Below are 16,374 nucleotides of genomic sequence, written 5' to 3'. Positions count from 1 at the left end.
GCTGTGGAACCTCTTTTACCAAAGAAAACATAACAAAGTAATCAAAGCAGAGATGCTCTGGAGGAAAGGGGTGCCAGGTATCCTGCTCACCCCTCCTCCTCTCCCCTCACCACCCCCACTTCGTGTTTCCCCTCCACCCCTGACAGCCTCCCAGGCGGCTCTGAGAATCACAGTTTAATCACTGGTCCAGTGCTCTCTAAGGCCCTTCTAAATTAGATGGCAATACATTTCAATGGTTATTAAGTGACCATGTACACTGGGGAAATCTGGTGAACACGACCTTACCTAAGCGATCAGTTAACATCGCCAAAACTGAGGCAAACTGGCAGCACGTGCCTCCTGACTGTGATGCACAAGACTTCACTTACATAGTATTCCTGCCCCAAGATGCGTAATGTGGTCCTACTGAACAGGAAGCATCAGACCAAGCCAAAGTGGTCTCCACTCTAAAAGTGTCAACGTCTTGAAAGACAAAGAAGTGTCCAGATTAAAGGAGACCAGCGATACATGACAAGTGAATAAAACGTATGATCCTGGATCAAAAAAAAAAAATGCTATGAAGTGACGGTAGTGGGACAACTGACAAAACTTACATATGGACTCTGTATAACAGTATTCTACCGATGTTAAATTTCCTGAATTTGATCACTGTAATGCAGTTGCTTACGACAATGTACTTCTTAGGACATGCTGAACGGTCATGACGCCTGTGATTTTCTTTCAAATGGTTCAGCTAAAAAAACATTGCGTGAATTACAGGGAGAAGGCAAACAAATATGGAAACACTGCTGATTCTAAATTTTCTTGCAACTTTTCTGTAGGTTTGAAATTTTTTTCAAAATTAAGTAAAAAAAAAAAAATCTCCATGTGCAAGGCACTGTGGGAGATACAAACATGGATCAGATGATGGGTCCTGCCTTTGAAGATTAAAGGAAGGCAGATAAGTACATAAATAATTTCAATGAAAATTAGAAGTTATCAAGTGATATTGGAAAGATACAGGTAAAGAGTTAAGGGAGTTCAGAGAGGGCAGTGGTCACTCAAAGCTGGAGGAAGGAAAAGGCTCTGTGGGAGAGGTTAAGTTCCTTAATTCTTAAATTCAGCTTCCTCATCTATGAAATGAAAGTAATATCTTACTTCAGTAGAGTTGATAAATGGACAGTTTGTAATGTTCTTTGCACAGTGCCAGGCATGTAATTAACATTCAGTGCTCGCTGTTATTACTATAACTACAGCGTAGCCCTTGAACCGTAGCTGGAATCTAGACATGTGATGACTGAGCAGGAGTGTAACATTGAGGGCAGAGGGAACAATACAAGCAAGGGCACAAAGCAGGAAACCAGCAAATATCTGCTTTGGCTGGAGTATGAAATACATGAAGGGAAACAAAGTCTGTGGTCAGATCAGAGATGCTTAAATGCCAGCTTAGGAAGTTTGGGTTTAACTGTAGAGGCAAGGTGAAGGGTGTCACAGAAAGTGTCTAAGCTTTTAGAAAGTTTAATCTGGCAAGAGATTATAAAATGAATAAAGAAGAGGCTGACCAGATTCTATGACGACAAACAGCGCTGAAGGTGGTCAACCAGGGAGGGAAATATCTTAATAACGCAGTGACGCAAATGTAGTGTACTTAGCAAATCTCACAGCAAAGACAATCTTCTTCACTCCTCAGCTTCCTCTGCTATTGACTCCTGAGAGTGAGACGCTTGGGCTTAGCTCCTTATGAGTGAGCTATCCCTGTGGAAGGCTGAAGAGGAGAGAAGAGTGATTCAGTAATTCAATGACTCTTCCTCTTTTCTGTTTCCTTTAGAACTAGTAAACTATAAAGGGATTAAGAAGAAAGAGGCCGGGCCAAGAATAAGAGCAAGAGTCCAAAGCTCTTTTAATAAATTCACATCTGCTAGCCAGGGGCACGAAAACACATTAAAGAGGTTGCAACACACAAGGAAGGAGGATAATGACGTAGTTTCAATTTTTATTATTTTTCTTTCCATAACCAAAGATTTTAACTGGAAATCTGAGGAGCTCTTCTTCTACTCATAAAAATGCAATGTCCTAAAACTAACTGCAATTTAATGATTTATGGAGTTGAAAATGAATGGCTCTGTAAGACAAGACTTCCAGTTTCTTTGGCTAGGCACCTGATTCAGTAAAGCTGCCGAGTGAGATGCAGGAAACGCGGCCTAAGTGATGGGGGAGGGAGCACACTGCCCAGCTCTTCTATAATCACCAGCTCCCGGTACCTGCCGTCGTCTCTGTGTCTGCCCCATGCTTATCTTCTATGCAAACCATATTTTTTCCGAACCCTCTGGATCACCCCTCAAATTTATATCAAACCAAACTTACCTCTACCTTATCTAGGTCCATGTCCTACAACTAAAATCCAGTCTACTAGCTCATTCCTAGCAGAATACCATCACCCAGCTCCCCTTTGTAACTGCCTCCTCCACTCCATTAATTGTCCTTCTTGACCTATACTGACTTGACAAATTAAATCTTGTACAGTAGAACTAAACCAGCACCAAGGCCAATACTGCAGGTCCTACTTAAAACATGGAGGCCAGTTGTCTCAACACTTTGCACATTAGAATCACCTGGAGAGCACTGTAAAAACACTGATTCTAATGCATCACCCTAGACATATTATTTAAGATTCTCTGGGAGATAACAAGATCAACGGACTTGACACCTTCACAATTTACAGAGAGAAGAAAGTATGGAAGGAGAGAAGGAAAGAAAGAAAAAGTAGGAAAGAGTAATTGGGAGACTTGGGTTCTAGAATCTAGTAACAAATGATGGAAACAAAGACATCAACCAACATTACAAATAAAGCCATGAGACACATCTCTTGCTTGGCAATTAACATAATGTAATTTCCAAAAGTCTTTCTACAAGTAACCTTAGGGGTAGGCAGGTCTAGACAATTTTCTTTTTTTTTTATTAATTAATTAATTTATTATTTATTTTTGGTTGCATTGGGTCTGTTGCTGTGTGCGGGCTTCTCACTGCAGTGGCTTCTCTTATTGTGGAGCATGGGCTCTAGGTGCACGGGCTTCAGTAGTTGTGGCACGTGGACTCTAGAGCGCAGCCTCAGTAGTTGTGGCGCACGGGCTTAGTTGCTCCACGGCATGTGGGATCTTCCCAGACCAGGGCTCAAACCCGTGTCCCCTGCATTGGCAGGCTGGTTCTTAACCACTGCGCCACCAGGGAAGCCCTAGACAATTTTCTATTCAAGGTAAAGAAAGCAGGGTAAAAAAGGCTTGAGATAGGGCCATGAAAATTAGAGGGGCAGGGAGGTTGGCTTTCAGTTCTCTGACAGGTAGTGCAGCTGCCACCTTAAAGAACAAAACAGGGGAAAGGCATATTACATGTCACTCCCTTGACTCAAGCTAAAGTCAGTCATATGTTCTCTAAGATGTAATCCATTTCAGACACAGAGAAAGTGGTGCTAATTCTGAAAGCACCTCTAGGAAAACTGACCTTGAATGCTATTGGCCTTCACAAGATGGGCACAGTCCATCAGTACTTCCTTTGGAATGTCTTCTATTTTCTCCCCCTGAAACACAAGAATAAACCAAATGGTCCACTACCTTGTCACTGATCAATACTGGAGCACTTTTATAGGGCTTTGCTACCTTACTAGGCACCATTTTATTAAAAGCAGAGGCTCTTCAACTGTATTTCAAAACATTGAAAAACGAAGTGCATTGTGGAAATGTTTAAGAGAAGGCAGTAATATGGAAAATCCTGACTTAATAAGTGGGGAAGAAAACAGGGTATGAAAGAAAACTACTAAAATATTAACTGTATTTATGTCTGAGTAATTTTTCCCTCTTCTCTTTCTTACTTTTAGAAACCTTGTGGAGAAATGGTACCTATTTTTGGCAATGCGAAGTCTTCTTAGCTGAGGTCCCTACAAACTCGCTCTCAAGAGACATCTTATAGTTTTGGGTCTCCATGACCTGGTAGGTCATCTACCCTTGGCATTAGTCAGGAACCAAGCTCCTGGTGTGTTAGATATAACCTTCTACCGTAAAAGAAAAAATACTGCTTCATTCTCTTTACAGATACCGTATCAAAGTCAAAGCTGAATAAGCAAAGCCATTCCAAAAGAACAAAAATATCTGAGGCAAGAGCTAGTGGAAATCAACTCGGCACTTGGCTGTTAGGCATGGGATTACCGAAGCACTTCTGTCTGGGAATGAAATGTTTTATCTACCTAAATATTTGAGATAAATTAAGCTTATTCCATTAGGTTTCTATTTTTTTCCTTATTTTAAATGTTTCAAAATGGAAATCTCAATTACCTAAATTTTCACCAAAAAATACGTGATTTTGATTTAAGTTTGTCACTACTTTAACGCCACATCTCATCCTGTGAGATTCCCTGACCACTTAAACAGAGGATTCTGAATTTATCATCTTGATAACACCATGTCATCATCACGAATATCAACCTTTACACTAGGCTCTAATATAGTGATAGTGATACCTTCAGGGGCATCTAAAATACACAGAAGCTGACTGACCCTATACTAAATAAATCAAATAAATAATTAAAAAACAAAACAATAGCTACCCCTTTTTGAATATCTGCTTTTTGAGTGCTAGGTACACTGAATAAATGGCCATATGAAATGGAAAGTACTACGCTCACTTTGCCAATGAAGAAAATGAAGCTTAGCGAGGTGAAGCAACTAGGCCAAGCTCCCCAATATCTAGTAAGTGACAGAGCTGAGAGATGAACCCAGGGCTAACTAAAGCCATGCTCTAACAATTGGCCCCAGAGTGTGGTGCTTATGGAGTTTCTGTGGAAACGTACAGCTTCTTGGTCCTTGATATCAGGCTATGTCACAACATCCCTTCTTGCTACCTGTACCTATTGCCATTCCTGAAGCAATAGCCTCTTCTTGTTTTACTACTTGTAATATAATATGAGCAGACCAAATAAAATAAAATAAAATAATTCAGCTTAGCATTATGCATAAAGTCAGAGTAAACAAACTCTGCATGGAGAGCGTAAGGTACTCTCCATATGTAAAGGCCAGAATTTTGACTGTGGGCTTTGTGCCATCTGTGTTAATGAGATAAGCAACCTCTTGATAAGTGAGATTTTTCTATAGGTTTTCAAAAATCAAATAAGCCTAGGAAAAAAACACTTGTTGAATATCCACGATCTTCAAGGCTTGGGTTGAATTCACCTGAATTTGACAAAGAAAGAATGAACACACATAGTGCTCAGCATGTGCTAAGTACTGCTAATAATGCTTAACTGAAGCATTATTCTAAACGCTTCAGTTATGCTAGCTCATTTAATTCTCACAACAACCCAGTAAGACAGGGACTGTTAGCTCCCTTTTACAGGTGAGGAAACGGGCACAGCTGAATAACTTGCTCAGAGTCGCACAGCTGGTAAGCAGCAAGGCCAGGATACAAAGCTGGCAGTTCGGCTCCAGAGTTTGGGTTCTGAACTACTTATACTTAGTCTCACTGCATCTCCAACACTTACTTGGTTCCTACTAAGTGCAAAGGGCTATGTTGTTTACTGCAGGAGATCAACCAGGTAAAAGTTCCTTAAGGAGCACATATTTTTATCTAGCACATTATGTGCTTCCAAAAGAAAATGAAATCAAACTCCTGTTCAAACAAGATCTAACTGGTGGTAATGTGAACTTGGGACTACCCACCGTTATTTCCATTTTCTGATGCAGCAGAACCCAAAGGAAAAAATTTAATCTGAACCAAAAGGAAAGTTGGGAACACCATACTTTATCTTCTCTAGACTTAAAATAGTTCCAAAATGGCAAGAAGTTGCCTAGGAAAATTCAGAATTTTGTTCCAGCAAAGAGTTCACAATCTTCCTTTTTTTTTTTTTTTTTTTTACAACACAATTCTCAAAAATATAAATAGAATAAGTAAAGATGTGGTAGAATGTTTTACCTTGTTAGTAAATTAAGGAGTAAATATTATAAGCATAATGAAGTAGCATCTTGTATTTATTAAAATGGTCAAAAGGTTGCTATTTTTCTGAAGCTATAAAAACCCAAAAAGTTTTTGGAAAACCTATATATATCAGGTAGCATTCTAAACCAGCATAATATTTTCAAAGGGCAATCTGGCGTAAAAGGAGTTATCAAAATGTTTTTATCTTTTGACCCAGTAATTTCATTTCTGAGAACTACTCTAAAAAAAAAAAAAGAAAAGAAAAATAGAAAGTAGTTCATTAAAAAAATATTTCTTGTTGGGGATTCATAATGCTGAAAACTGTAAACAACTTATATTCTGACAACGGAGCTTTCAAATTAACTGTGGCATATTATCAACTCAAAGCAGCCAGTCAAAACAATAAATATGAAAAGAATGCAGTAACGTGAAAAAGTTTGTGAACTGTCACTTTAAAAGTAATACAATCTTTTTGATATCGAGCTCCATGAGCTGTGCGTGTATTTTGGTGATTAATCCTTTGTCTGTTGTTTCATTTGTAAATATTTTCTCCCATTCTGAGGGTTGTCTTTTTGTCTTGTTTATGGTTTCCTTTGCTTAAAAGCTTTTAAGTTTAATTAGGTCCCATTTGTCTACTTTTGTTTTAATTTTCATTACTCTAGGAGGTGGGTCAAAGAAGATCTTGCTGTGGTTTATGCCAAAGAGTGTTTTTCCTATGTTTTCCTCTAAGAGTTTTACAGTGTCTGGTCTTACATTTAGGTCTTTAATCCATTTTGAGAAAACCACAATTCAAAAAGAGACATGTACCAGTGTTCAGTGTAGCACTATTTACAATAGCCAGGACATGGAAGAAACCTAAATGTCCATCGACAGATGAATGGATGAAGGTGTGGCACATATATAGAATGGAATATTACTCAGCCATAAGAAGAAACGAAATTGACTTAATTGTAGTGAGGTGGATGGACCTAGAGTCTGTCATACAGAGTGAAGTAAGTCAGAAAGAGAAAAATAAATACCGTATGTGAACACATATATATGGAATCTAAAAAAAAAAAAAAAGGTTCTGAAGAACCTAGGGGCAGGACAGGAATAAAGACACAGACGTAGAAAATGGACTTGAGGACACGGGGAGGGGGAAGGGTAAGCTGGGACGAAGTGAGAGAGTGGCATGGACATATATACACTACCAAATGTAAAACAGATAGCTGGTGGGAAGCAGCTGCATAGCACAGGGAGATCAGCTCGGTGCTTTGTGACCACCTAGAGGGGTGGGATAGGGAGGGTGGGACGGAGGCTCAAGAGGGAGGGGATGAGGGGATATGGGGATATGTGTGTGCATATGGCTGATTCATTTTGTTGTACAACAGAAGCTAACACAGCATTGTGAAGCAATTATACTCCAATAAAAATGTATTTAAAAAAAAGTAATACAGTCAACCAGGGGAAGCCAAGGTGGAATGCAGACTGAGATAAAAGAACCTAAGTGTGTGACAGACATCACTGAAAGGCATGAGGTGGGGAGGGCAGGGAGCAGCTGACAAGTAACTTTGAAAAACAGCATTTTGAATGGAAACTGTAATTGCACTGTACTTTAGTTGATAAAGTTGTTTCTTATGGGGATACAGGCTAACAAATCTGAAACCACTTTCATATATACTGGATTCAAATAAGCAAATGATGGTGGATGGTGGGAGCCAGGCTTCCCACTGTCTGAGAAGGAAGTAATAGATAAGCAAGGAAGGAATGTGAGAAAGGCCCTTGTAGTAATGGGTTCATCAGAGACACCAGTCATGTTTCGCTTACTGTAGATACAGAAAAAATTATGCATACGAATTACTAACATGGGTTAGTATACATACACCTATTTCCTAGCTCTGTCACATGAGAGGGCCTAGAAGCAATGATACTCTAGTAGCAATGAGCACACCCAGAGGCCAGATCTTGATTTCTAAATACCATTTCCCAATAAAAGAAACCAAAGTTCCTCAGAGAAATGGCTGATCCTAGAGCTGGAGCAGGGAACATACAAGATGAGCCTGAAGCATCTTGAGTCTCAGAAAGTAAGGAAGTGCTCAAAAAGTAAAATGACAGGAGCATGTCAAAGGAACACAAGAGGGCTTCCCTGGTGGCGCAGTGGTTGAGAGTCCGCCTGCCAATGCAGGGGACACGGGTTCGTGCCCCAGTCCGGGAAGATCCCACATGCCGCGGAGCGTCTGGGCCCGTGAGCCATGGCCACTGAGCCTGCGCGTCCGGAGCCTGTGCTCCACAACGGGAGAGGCCACAACAGTGAGAGGCCCGCGTACCACCAAAAAAAAAAAAAAGGAACACAAGAGTCAAGCTGGAAGAGTCAATGCAGAGACAATTTTAGCAACAAAATGACACAGTACTGGATTATAACCCAAAGTAAAAAGTAAATGTGTCAGTCCATACTGATATAAGTAAATGACTGAATTAAATACATGGGAGAGAAGAGATGAATCTTCCTTACAGAAGAATTCCAAACAATATATGCAGGTACTCCCCACACCAGGACGTGGAGCTCTCCCCCTGGAGTACAGGCTGGACTTAGTGACTTGCTTCCAAATAATAAAGTATGTGGGGAGAAGAGCAACTCTTTAGTGAAAAAACCTGACAAACATTACCCCGGCCAGGAGATCAAGGTTAACACCATCAGTGGTAAGTCCTATTAATGCATATACCCCTGACATGATGGGATAAGAGCACTTCACCTCTGTGCTATTGTTCCCCCAAACCCGTTAACTCCAGTCTAATCATGACCTGATCAGTACTTCTCAAACTGTCAAGGTCATGACAAACAGGGAAAGAGTGACAAACTGTCACAGACCAGAGACTAGGCAGACATGACAACTAAAACGCAATGTATGACGCTGGACCAGATCCTGGAACAGAAAAAGGACATTAATGGAAAAACTGGAGAAATCCAAATAGAGTGCAGATGTTAGTTAACAGTGATGCATCAGTTCTGGTTTCTCAGTTCAGACAAATCTACCACAGTAATGTTAAGATGTTAGCAATGGGGAAAACTGGACATGGGGTATATAAGGACTTGTACTACCTTTGCAACTTTTCTGTAAATCTAAAATCATTCAAAAATAAATATTTTTTAAAATACACATAACAATTATCCATTCCTATGATTCAACTACACAAAAAACAATAGATGGATATAAAGACAGATTGGAAAAACAGTGGCTTTATGTGACTAGGGAACATTAAATCCTTTCCCTTTACTACGACAATGTTGTTTTAAACCTCCCAAAGCAGCCCCTGATAACTAGGAACATATATGCCCTTGGTGAGGCAGGAGAATCACATGAATCTGAAAAAAAGGAACTACAACATGATCTTCCTAGAAGAAGACAAAGTCCAGTAGTGTCAACTGAAATGACAGGGAGAGAGAGCAGAGGTGACACACAGCACATCTCAGCTGGCAGGACAAGGCAGTGCTTCTATCTGGGAAATATGTGCTGTGTCCCCTTCCAAGCCTCAAAAATCAGCAGAATTGCCCTTAGTGATTTCCTGGGTTGGGGGAAGACATCTCTTCATTTGCTAATTTGTAGACTTTTGTACATATTTATTATTCTAAACAATTTTTTTGCCCCCCAAAAAGGACAGAGGACAAGATAGGATGCTCATCACTACAGAAAAAGTCACGAATCCATGTTTAAATCCAGTTACCTTATGTAATCGAAGGTATACATGAGCCGAAGAGAGTTTGTCCACATGAAACCTACAAAGAATGAAAACCACTTTTAGCATGAGGTACAAGATAACCATCTCCTCAGGCCACCTGCATTTAAAGCATCCCAATCCAAAAATATTAATTCAGTGCCTACTGCACACTGAGCACGATGGGGGGCAGAAAACAGTCACCACCTCCAAAGAGCTCACTATCAACTGGGAGAGGTGAGAAAAACATGGAAAGATCTGCAGCTGTGTGAGACTAAGTACCAAGACGAGTACAGGAGGCAATGAATGTTAAAAGCCCAGAGAAGGGTGATTTTTCAAGTGAGAAAGAGCTATCGGTGACCCAAGGCTTCAATGATGAACTGAGACTTGGGTCCCAAGCTGAACCACGGGACTTAGAGCAAACACGGGGAAGGAATTTTAGGTGAGAAGAGAAGGGAATGAAAGAAGTCAGCAAGACTCCAGGGTTGCAAGCCTGGGAGACTCACAGGACCACTGACAGTAACAACTTACAGTTGGAGAGGGAGCCAGTTTGGCAAAAAGATGATGGGTTTGGTTTGGGAAATGTTGAGTTTCAAGCGATGGCAAAACAATCCAAAAAGAATGTCAATCACGGAGATGGAAGAGTCAGGTGAGGACTGAAGCAGTAAGCAGACCACATCACCAAATGGGTCAGACCAACAATTCATCCAGCCTTACCTCTGACAATGATACTAATACGCGTCTCCTGGGAAAGCATGGTGATTGCCCTTTATGACGCTGTCCTAAAAATATTCAGAATGCCCTCTCACCCCAGTATCCTAAATATACCTTTCATTAAGGCTCTATCATTCACCAATTTATCTTTTAAAACTTACTTCTTTTTTCACCTAGTTCAACATTTGGGGATTTTAAGTTTTTCATATTTACAATTCACCAAATGAAGCTGACCCACTCTTTCCAACACCCAGAGAGGCCTCCAGAATGCTAGCCAACAATGGTAACACACGACTGTCACTTCGTGATTTCTGTTAACTTTACTCTTCTCTTCCTTAGTCCTTTCCTTTCCAGACTGAGGAATGTTCAGTAAAATCCTAAGGAGGCAACGTCACGTCCCATTATGTATTTCTTTAGACATTTTCTTAGCATTAATGGATTTTTTAGAGCTGAAAATGGTTACACACTCATACCTGGTCCAAGATATAGGCAGTGTGATTCTATATAAAGGTCAAGATTTGCTGTTTCTCATGCCCTCTTTAAAAAGGTTAAGCATCTTGCTAGTCACTTTGGATAAAGAAAATGTTTACACATTTTTGGCAGTCTATGATGACTCTAGGTCTTATGCCTAACCATTAGTGATAGCCAAAAATGAATACAACATCTTAGTTTGATTTATTTTTCTTCTGCTGGTTCATTTACTTATTTGCATTCCCACGTAAGAGATTCCTACTGATTATCATCTTCAGCTTGGCGTTTTCCAGCCAGAAAATGTGTTTTTTTGAAAATCTGGAAATTATACCTCACTGCTCTGTTTCAGAATCTTAGGAAAATACCCCATTAGTAAGCAGGCTCAATTGAGAAATCTTCTCCCATTCCAATTTGTTTTAAGTTCTCTATTTACAACAACTCTTTCCTACATACCCATAGTAGCTTGATTGTATTCTGATTTTCCTTAAAGGTCTCTGATGTGGAATTTTATCAAAAGACATACACAAGTAGTTTAATGTATATACACACTGGGTTCATACATAGGCAGTCAAAGTCAAACACACCCGGGAATATCACTGCTGATTTACACCAACTTCAGGCTTGTAGGTACACCTCTACAAAGCGCAAGGGGAATGCATGTCCCAACGGTGCTTTGGTTGAAATGTAAAACGAACAAAAAACTCAGTTCTGTAAACAAACTATTTTGAGCGAGTTTCCTTAAAAAACCTTCCAAACCTCCCAAAATGCTCACTCCAAGTTTAAATTATGCCACCAGTTCCCTAGTTCCCTCTCTTCCTTGTTACCTTCCTCTCCCTGCTTAATCACTATTACTCTTTATTGAATGCAGAGACTAGAAACATGAGCATCCCTGACCTGAGAATGTAGAGATGCACGGGACCCCAAGCTGGGTCGTTTAACTCCTTAAAGTGGGGACTCTGGAAATACTACTCATTAGGGGGTTTGGAAGCAGTGAACGCATACTCTTTGTATTTTCCTTTGTTTAAAATGAATTTAGTTCCATTCTCATTTAATCCTAGAAAAATTCTTTGCTTAAAGGCACCTTAGGAGGTTTCCTGGTATAAACTTACATGTTGACATTCCCAGAGGTTAAGTTCCAGGTTGAAAATCTGCCCTGGAATGTAGATCAACTGATTCATTCTCTGCACGCCCAGGAATGTTCCAGGATTGACAGTTTATTAACTGTAACAGGTCTTGAAATTTAGGGCTATGCCAGCTCACATCTGACCTAGGATAGCTTCTGGAAGTAAAAGTCAACGACTTCTGACAACAGACATTAAATCTCAAGATTAAAGAGTGTCGAAATGGCTACCGGGCAGCTACAGACACCAGTCTGGTAAGTGCCTTCCAGAAGTCGACCTTAACGAAACGAAAAACCCAAGTCATAATACATGAGGTGTAGGTTGTAAATTGGAAATTTCTCTTCCACTTAATTTTTTTTTTAATGTCAAGTAAAAGGCTGTAGTGAACTGACTTTCATGGCGCATCTGAGTATGTAACCTTTCCTATGCAGGTATTTCTGCCCCAAACCTTACAGCAGGTAACTGCGTTAACAGGTGTGATCATCCTTATCTCTTGTGTGACAGATCTGGAGATCTTTGGGGCCCTAAGGACAATTGAAATAATCCAGCCAAGGGTGACAGGTACTCAAAATGGAGATGACCAGAACGCAGTTACTGTGAAGAAATGTCCAGCAGAGATCACTTCCAGACAGGCAGAGAGCTAGTCAATTAGAAAGTCCACATCTACTGGACACTTACTATGTGCCAGGTCCTACGCTAGGTAGTGGGACAGAGTAGTAAACAAACCGGGTGGATCACTGTCCTGGGCTGGGCGGGGGAGGCAGGGGAGCAGAGCTTATAGTCAAGGGTCCTAGGAAGGTAAGCAGCACCCAATGCAGAAGCCCTGAGCAGTGCAACTTGCCCACCTGAGGTATGGGGGCACCAAGCAGTGTCTACCTTGATGACATATTTGAGTTCAGAAGATGGGCCGCTGTGCTGGAACAGGGGGCTGATAAAAAAAGCCTTTAAACTTCCTCAGGTTTCTAGTGTCTCTTGGTTCCTGGAGTGTGGACTTCAGAGAGGGCAGACAGCCAGGGAAACACTTCCACGGGGTTAGGAGGCGGCTCCTTCACAATGAGGTAGGCTGGAGCCAGAGAGGCGCCCTTCAGTGGGCTCCTGCAGGTAGGCCCGGGGGTTCCGAGAATGGCTACATCTAGGGAGTAGCTTAAGTTAGTCTCTGGGCAATATATTTCCTACCAGATGTCCAATGCTGCATACCTTACTGAAAATCAGTCAACTCTTTTAAAAAGTGGCAGCCTAAGCTCTGTCACTATAGGGAATTAAGTGAAGAATCTGGGCCCAAACAGCATGAGGGAAGACAGAAACAGGGATCTAGAACTCGAGCTGGCTGGGGGCCAGCAACGACCCAAGTGGATCTGTTCAGTTTCCCTTAGCCTGAGTTTCCTCATCTGAAAAATGGGCATGATATTGGTAACTATTTCACAGGGTTGTAGTGAAATGAAATGTATTGGTGGAGGTAAACACTCAACAGGATCTGGCCTACAGTTTAAGTGTTTGGTCAATGTCCATTACTACTGTCACTAAAGCCAACAGGATCCGAGTGTTTCTCCTCAGGGATGGCATTTGGTAGGGGGGTGTTAGGAGTTGTAGAGACCATATCCCACTCTATAGTAGGTAGAATTAGGCTCCAGGAGAGAGACATCACAAGGGTCAGAGGGAGTGGTAGAAGCTGCAGCTAGAAAAAGAAAGCAAACTGAGTACGAGAGCATTACACGAAAGAAAAAGAAAGTAGCAGGAATCCATGAACTCCTCACAGGTTTTGGGTTTGAGCTGTAGAAAAGCCCATATAGCATCCCAAGGCAGTTAGAAAAAGAAAAGAATTCAGCTAAAATGAAGGGTTTTTTTTCCTGCATTTGTTTTGTTGTTTTTTTAGACTGGGTTTGGTGAGCACCAACATAAAATTATCTTGGAAGGAGGCTAAGAAAGAATATATTATCATTTTTGAAATTTCCATAAATTCTTTTAGAAAGAAGGGGTAGGGGCTGGATCAAGCCAGGGTTAAACTCTTTGTTGAGAAGACAAAAGGGAAGCCAGTCTGTGTTTTCTTTAAAGCTGGACCTGGTCAGATGCTCTACCTATTCCACTGACGTGGAAGCTTGCATCTATTTTCTTCACTGCTTCTTGTGAAGCCTGCATCCATCCACTCAAGAAGAGCAGTCTGAGTGTGTTAAGTGCAGTGGTCTCAGTAACCTACTATGAGGAGACACACGGGAGGTAAAAGCAAGCCTATGTTCCTGAGACCTTTGCAGTGAGGCCCGAGATCTAGCCCTAAGACCTCATTCCCAGTTAACGTGGTAATTATAAATGAAGGGAGCTGGCAGTCAGCTATTTACCACTGAATATTCATAGACAAAACGCAAAGCATGAGTTCCTAGTTTTAATCATAGGAGTCAGGTGGTTGGTCAAGTCTAAGAAAGTAAATAATGATCCATAAAAAGCAGAACCAAAATTGCTACTTACCAAATATCTTCAGGCCAGCCATACTTTATCAGATCTTCATCTGCAGAGAGACAGGAGAACAAAGAAAAGGAAAAAAAAGAGAAATGAAGGTCTTAAGGGATACAAACTACTATGTATAAAATAAATAAGCAACAAGGATATATTGTACAGCACAGAGGAATAAAGCCATTATTCTGTAATAACTTTAAATGGAGTACAATCTATAAAAATACTGAATCAGTATGTTGTACACTGAAACTAATACAATATTTTATTTATTTATTTTTAATTTTAATTCAGTTTTAAAAGTATTCTTTGGTTCTTTTATTTATTTATTTTTTGGCTGCGGTGCACAGCTTGAGGGATCTTAGTTCCCCGACCAGGGATTGAACCTGGGCCCTGGCAGTGAAAGCGCCAAGTCCTAACCACTGGACCGCCAGGGAATTCCCTAACATAATATTTTAAATCAACTATACTTCAATAAAAATAATTTTTAAATTTTTAAATAAAACAAAACTAAAAACATGTTTTAAAGAGAAGGTTAAATGAAATATGCCAAAGTTTATCGTAAGTTGGGAAGGGAAAAAAAAAAACCAATCTTTTCCACAAAACTTTTTCTCTCCCTTAATAAAGAGTAATTCAAAGAGGCTTTGATGCTTGAAAATACCAGAAAAAATTTTTTAATAGTTTTTACAACTGGACGATTATAATCATAATTTTGTATAACATTTATAATCTAAAGTTCAAAGATATTTCTATTTGAAGATAAAACTAACACTGGCAAATCAGAGCAACTGAGATGTTAGATAATGTCTTAGAAAACTGATTCACTATAACAATACTTATATGTTAAAATGGTTTTGCTACAACTTTAAAACCAGTGGACTGCATTTTACGTCTTAAAAATAGAAAAGCTTCTCAATTATAAAATTGTAGAAAATTAGGGAACAAAACAAACACCAGAAATATAAAAAAGAAAATAAAAATCACCTAAAATTCTGTCACATATGAAAATAAAAATAGAAGAAATAGGTGAAAGTTAAAGTAACTGTCTCTGAGAGTAGAACGTGGGTATTGAAAAGGATGGGGTAGAGAACTGATGTTTTTTACTATAAGCATTCTGTTATTACTTGAACTGTTTTTTTTTTTTTTTTTTTGCGGTACGCGGGCCTCTCACTGTTGTGGCCTCTCCCGTTGCGGAGCACAGGCTCCGGACGCGCAGGCTCAGCGGCCATGGCTCACGGGCCCAGCTGCTCCGCGGCATGTGGGATCTTCCCGGACTGGGGCACGAACCCGTGTCCCCTGCATCGGCAGGCGGACTCTCAACCACTGCACCACCAGGGAAGCCCTGAACTTTTAAACTATATATTTGTTAGATAAAAATAAAAATTTTAGAAGTTCTTTGGAAAAATGACTACTTGATTCTATCATATGGATAAACTTTTCTGTTGTTGACATTTGGATTGCTTCTAATTATAAATGCTTCAGCAAATACTTTTAAAATAAATATGTCCATACTCCTGATTATTTCCTTAAGGTGTATATCTAAAAGGTGAAGTATTCGTTCAAAACATATGCATATATATGTTTGTTTTGTTTTTTGTTTTTAGCTACACTACGTGGCTTCCAAGATCTCAGTTCCCCGACCAGGGACTGAACCTGGGCCATGGCAGTGAAAGCACCAAATCCTAACCACTAGACCACCAGGGAACTCCTACATATGTATATTTTTAAGGCTAATGATATATATCTCTACAGAAAGGTTATCTCAATATATACCTCTAATAGCCATATTAATAATTAGTAATACAGAAGCATTACTTAAATTATTAAACCTAAAGTTAAAAATTGTAAGGTAAAGTGATTCACATATGATGATTTAAAATGTACTCAAGTATAATCTATCTAACTTGAATGAGGTATTTATTTTCCAGAAAAGCAAAATGATGATAGAGTACCCTCTTGGATGAGGGTACTCTAAGCAACTGCAGACACC

At 40.0% G+C, this 16,374-nt stretch overlaps 1 protein-coding gene across 3 annotated transcripts in view; it reads right to left on the bottom strand.

Moving 5' to 3' along the window:
• The window catches only part of CCDC25 (coiled-coil domain containing 25), a 103,521-nt gene that overhangs the window by 78,670 nt on the left and 8,477 nt on the right, over window positions 1-16,374 (bottom strand). For all 3 annotated transcript variants that reach the window (XM_089912775.1, XM_022594983.2, XM_089912777.1), the window contains exons 3-5: window positions 14,400-14,439; window positions 9,643-9,694; window positions 3,478-3,553 (exon numbers count right to left, since the gene is read on the bottom strand). In XM_089912775.1, coding sequence (XP_089768901.1) covers window positions 3,478-3,553; window positions 9,643-9,694; window positions 14,400-14,439 — 168 coding nt within the window. The remainder of the gene's footprint in view (window positions 1-3,477; window positions 3,554-9,642; window positions 9,695-14,399; window positions 14,440-16,374) is intronic.

This window comes from Delphinapterus leucas, chromosome 6 (genome assembly GCF_059928025.1).
Source record: "Delphinapterus leucas isolate spDelLeu-1000000601 "Yukka" chromosome 6, BTC_Dleu_Yukka2, whole genome shotgun sequence".
Classification (NCBI taxonomy): Eukaryota; Metazoa; Chordata; class Mammalia; order Artiodactyla; family Monodontidae; genus Delphinapterus; species Delphinapterus leucas.
Note: the sequence above shows the minus strand (reverse complement) of the source record. Positions and strands in the feature narration are given on the sequence as shown.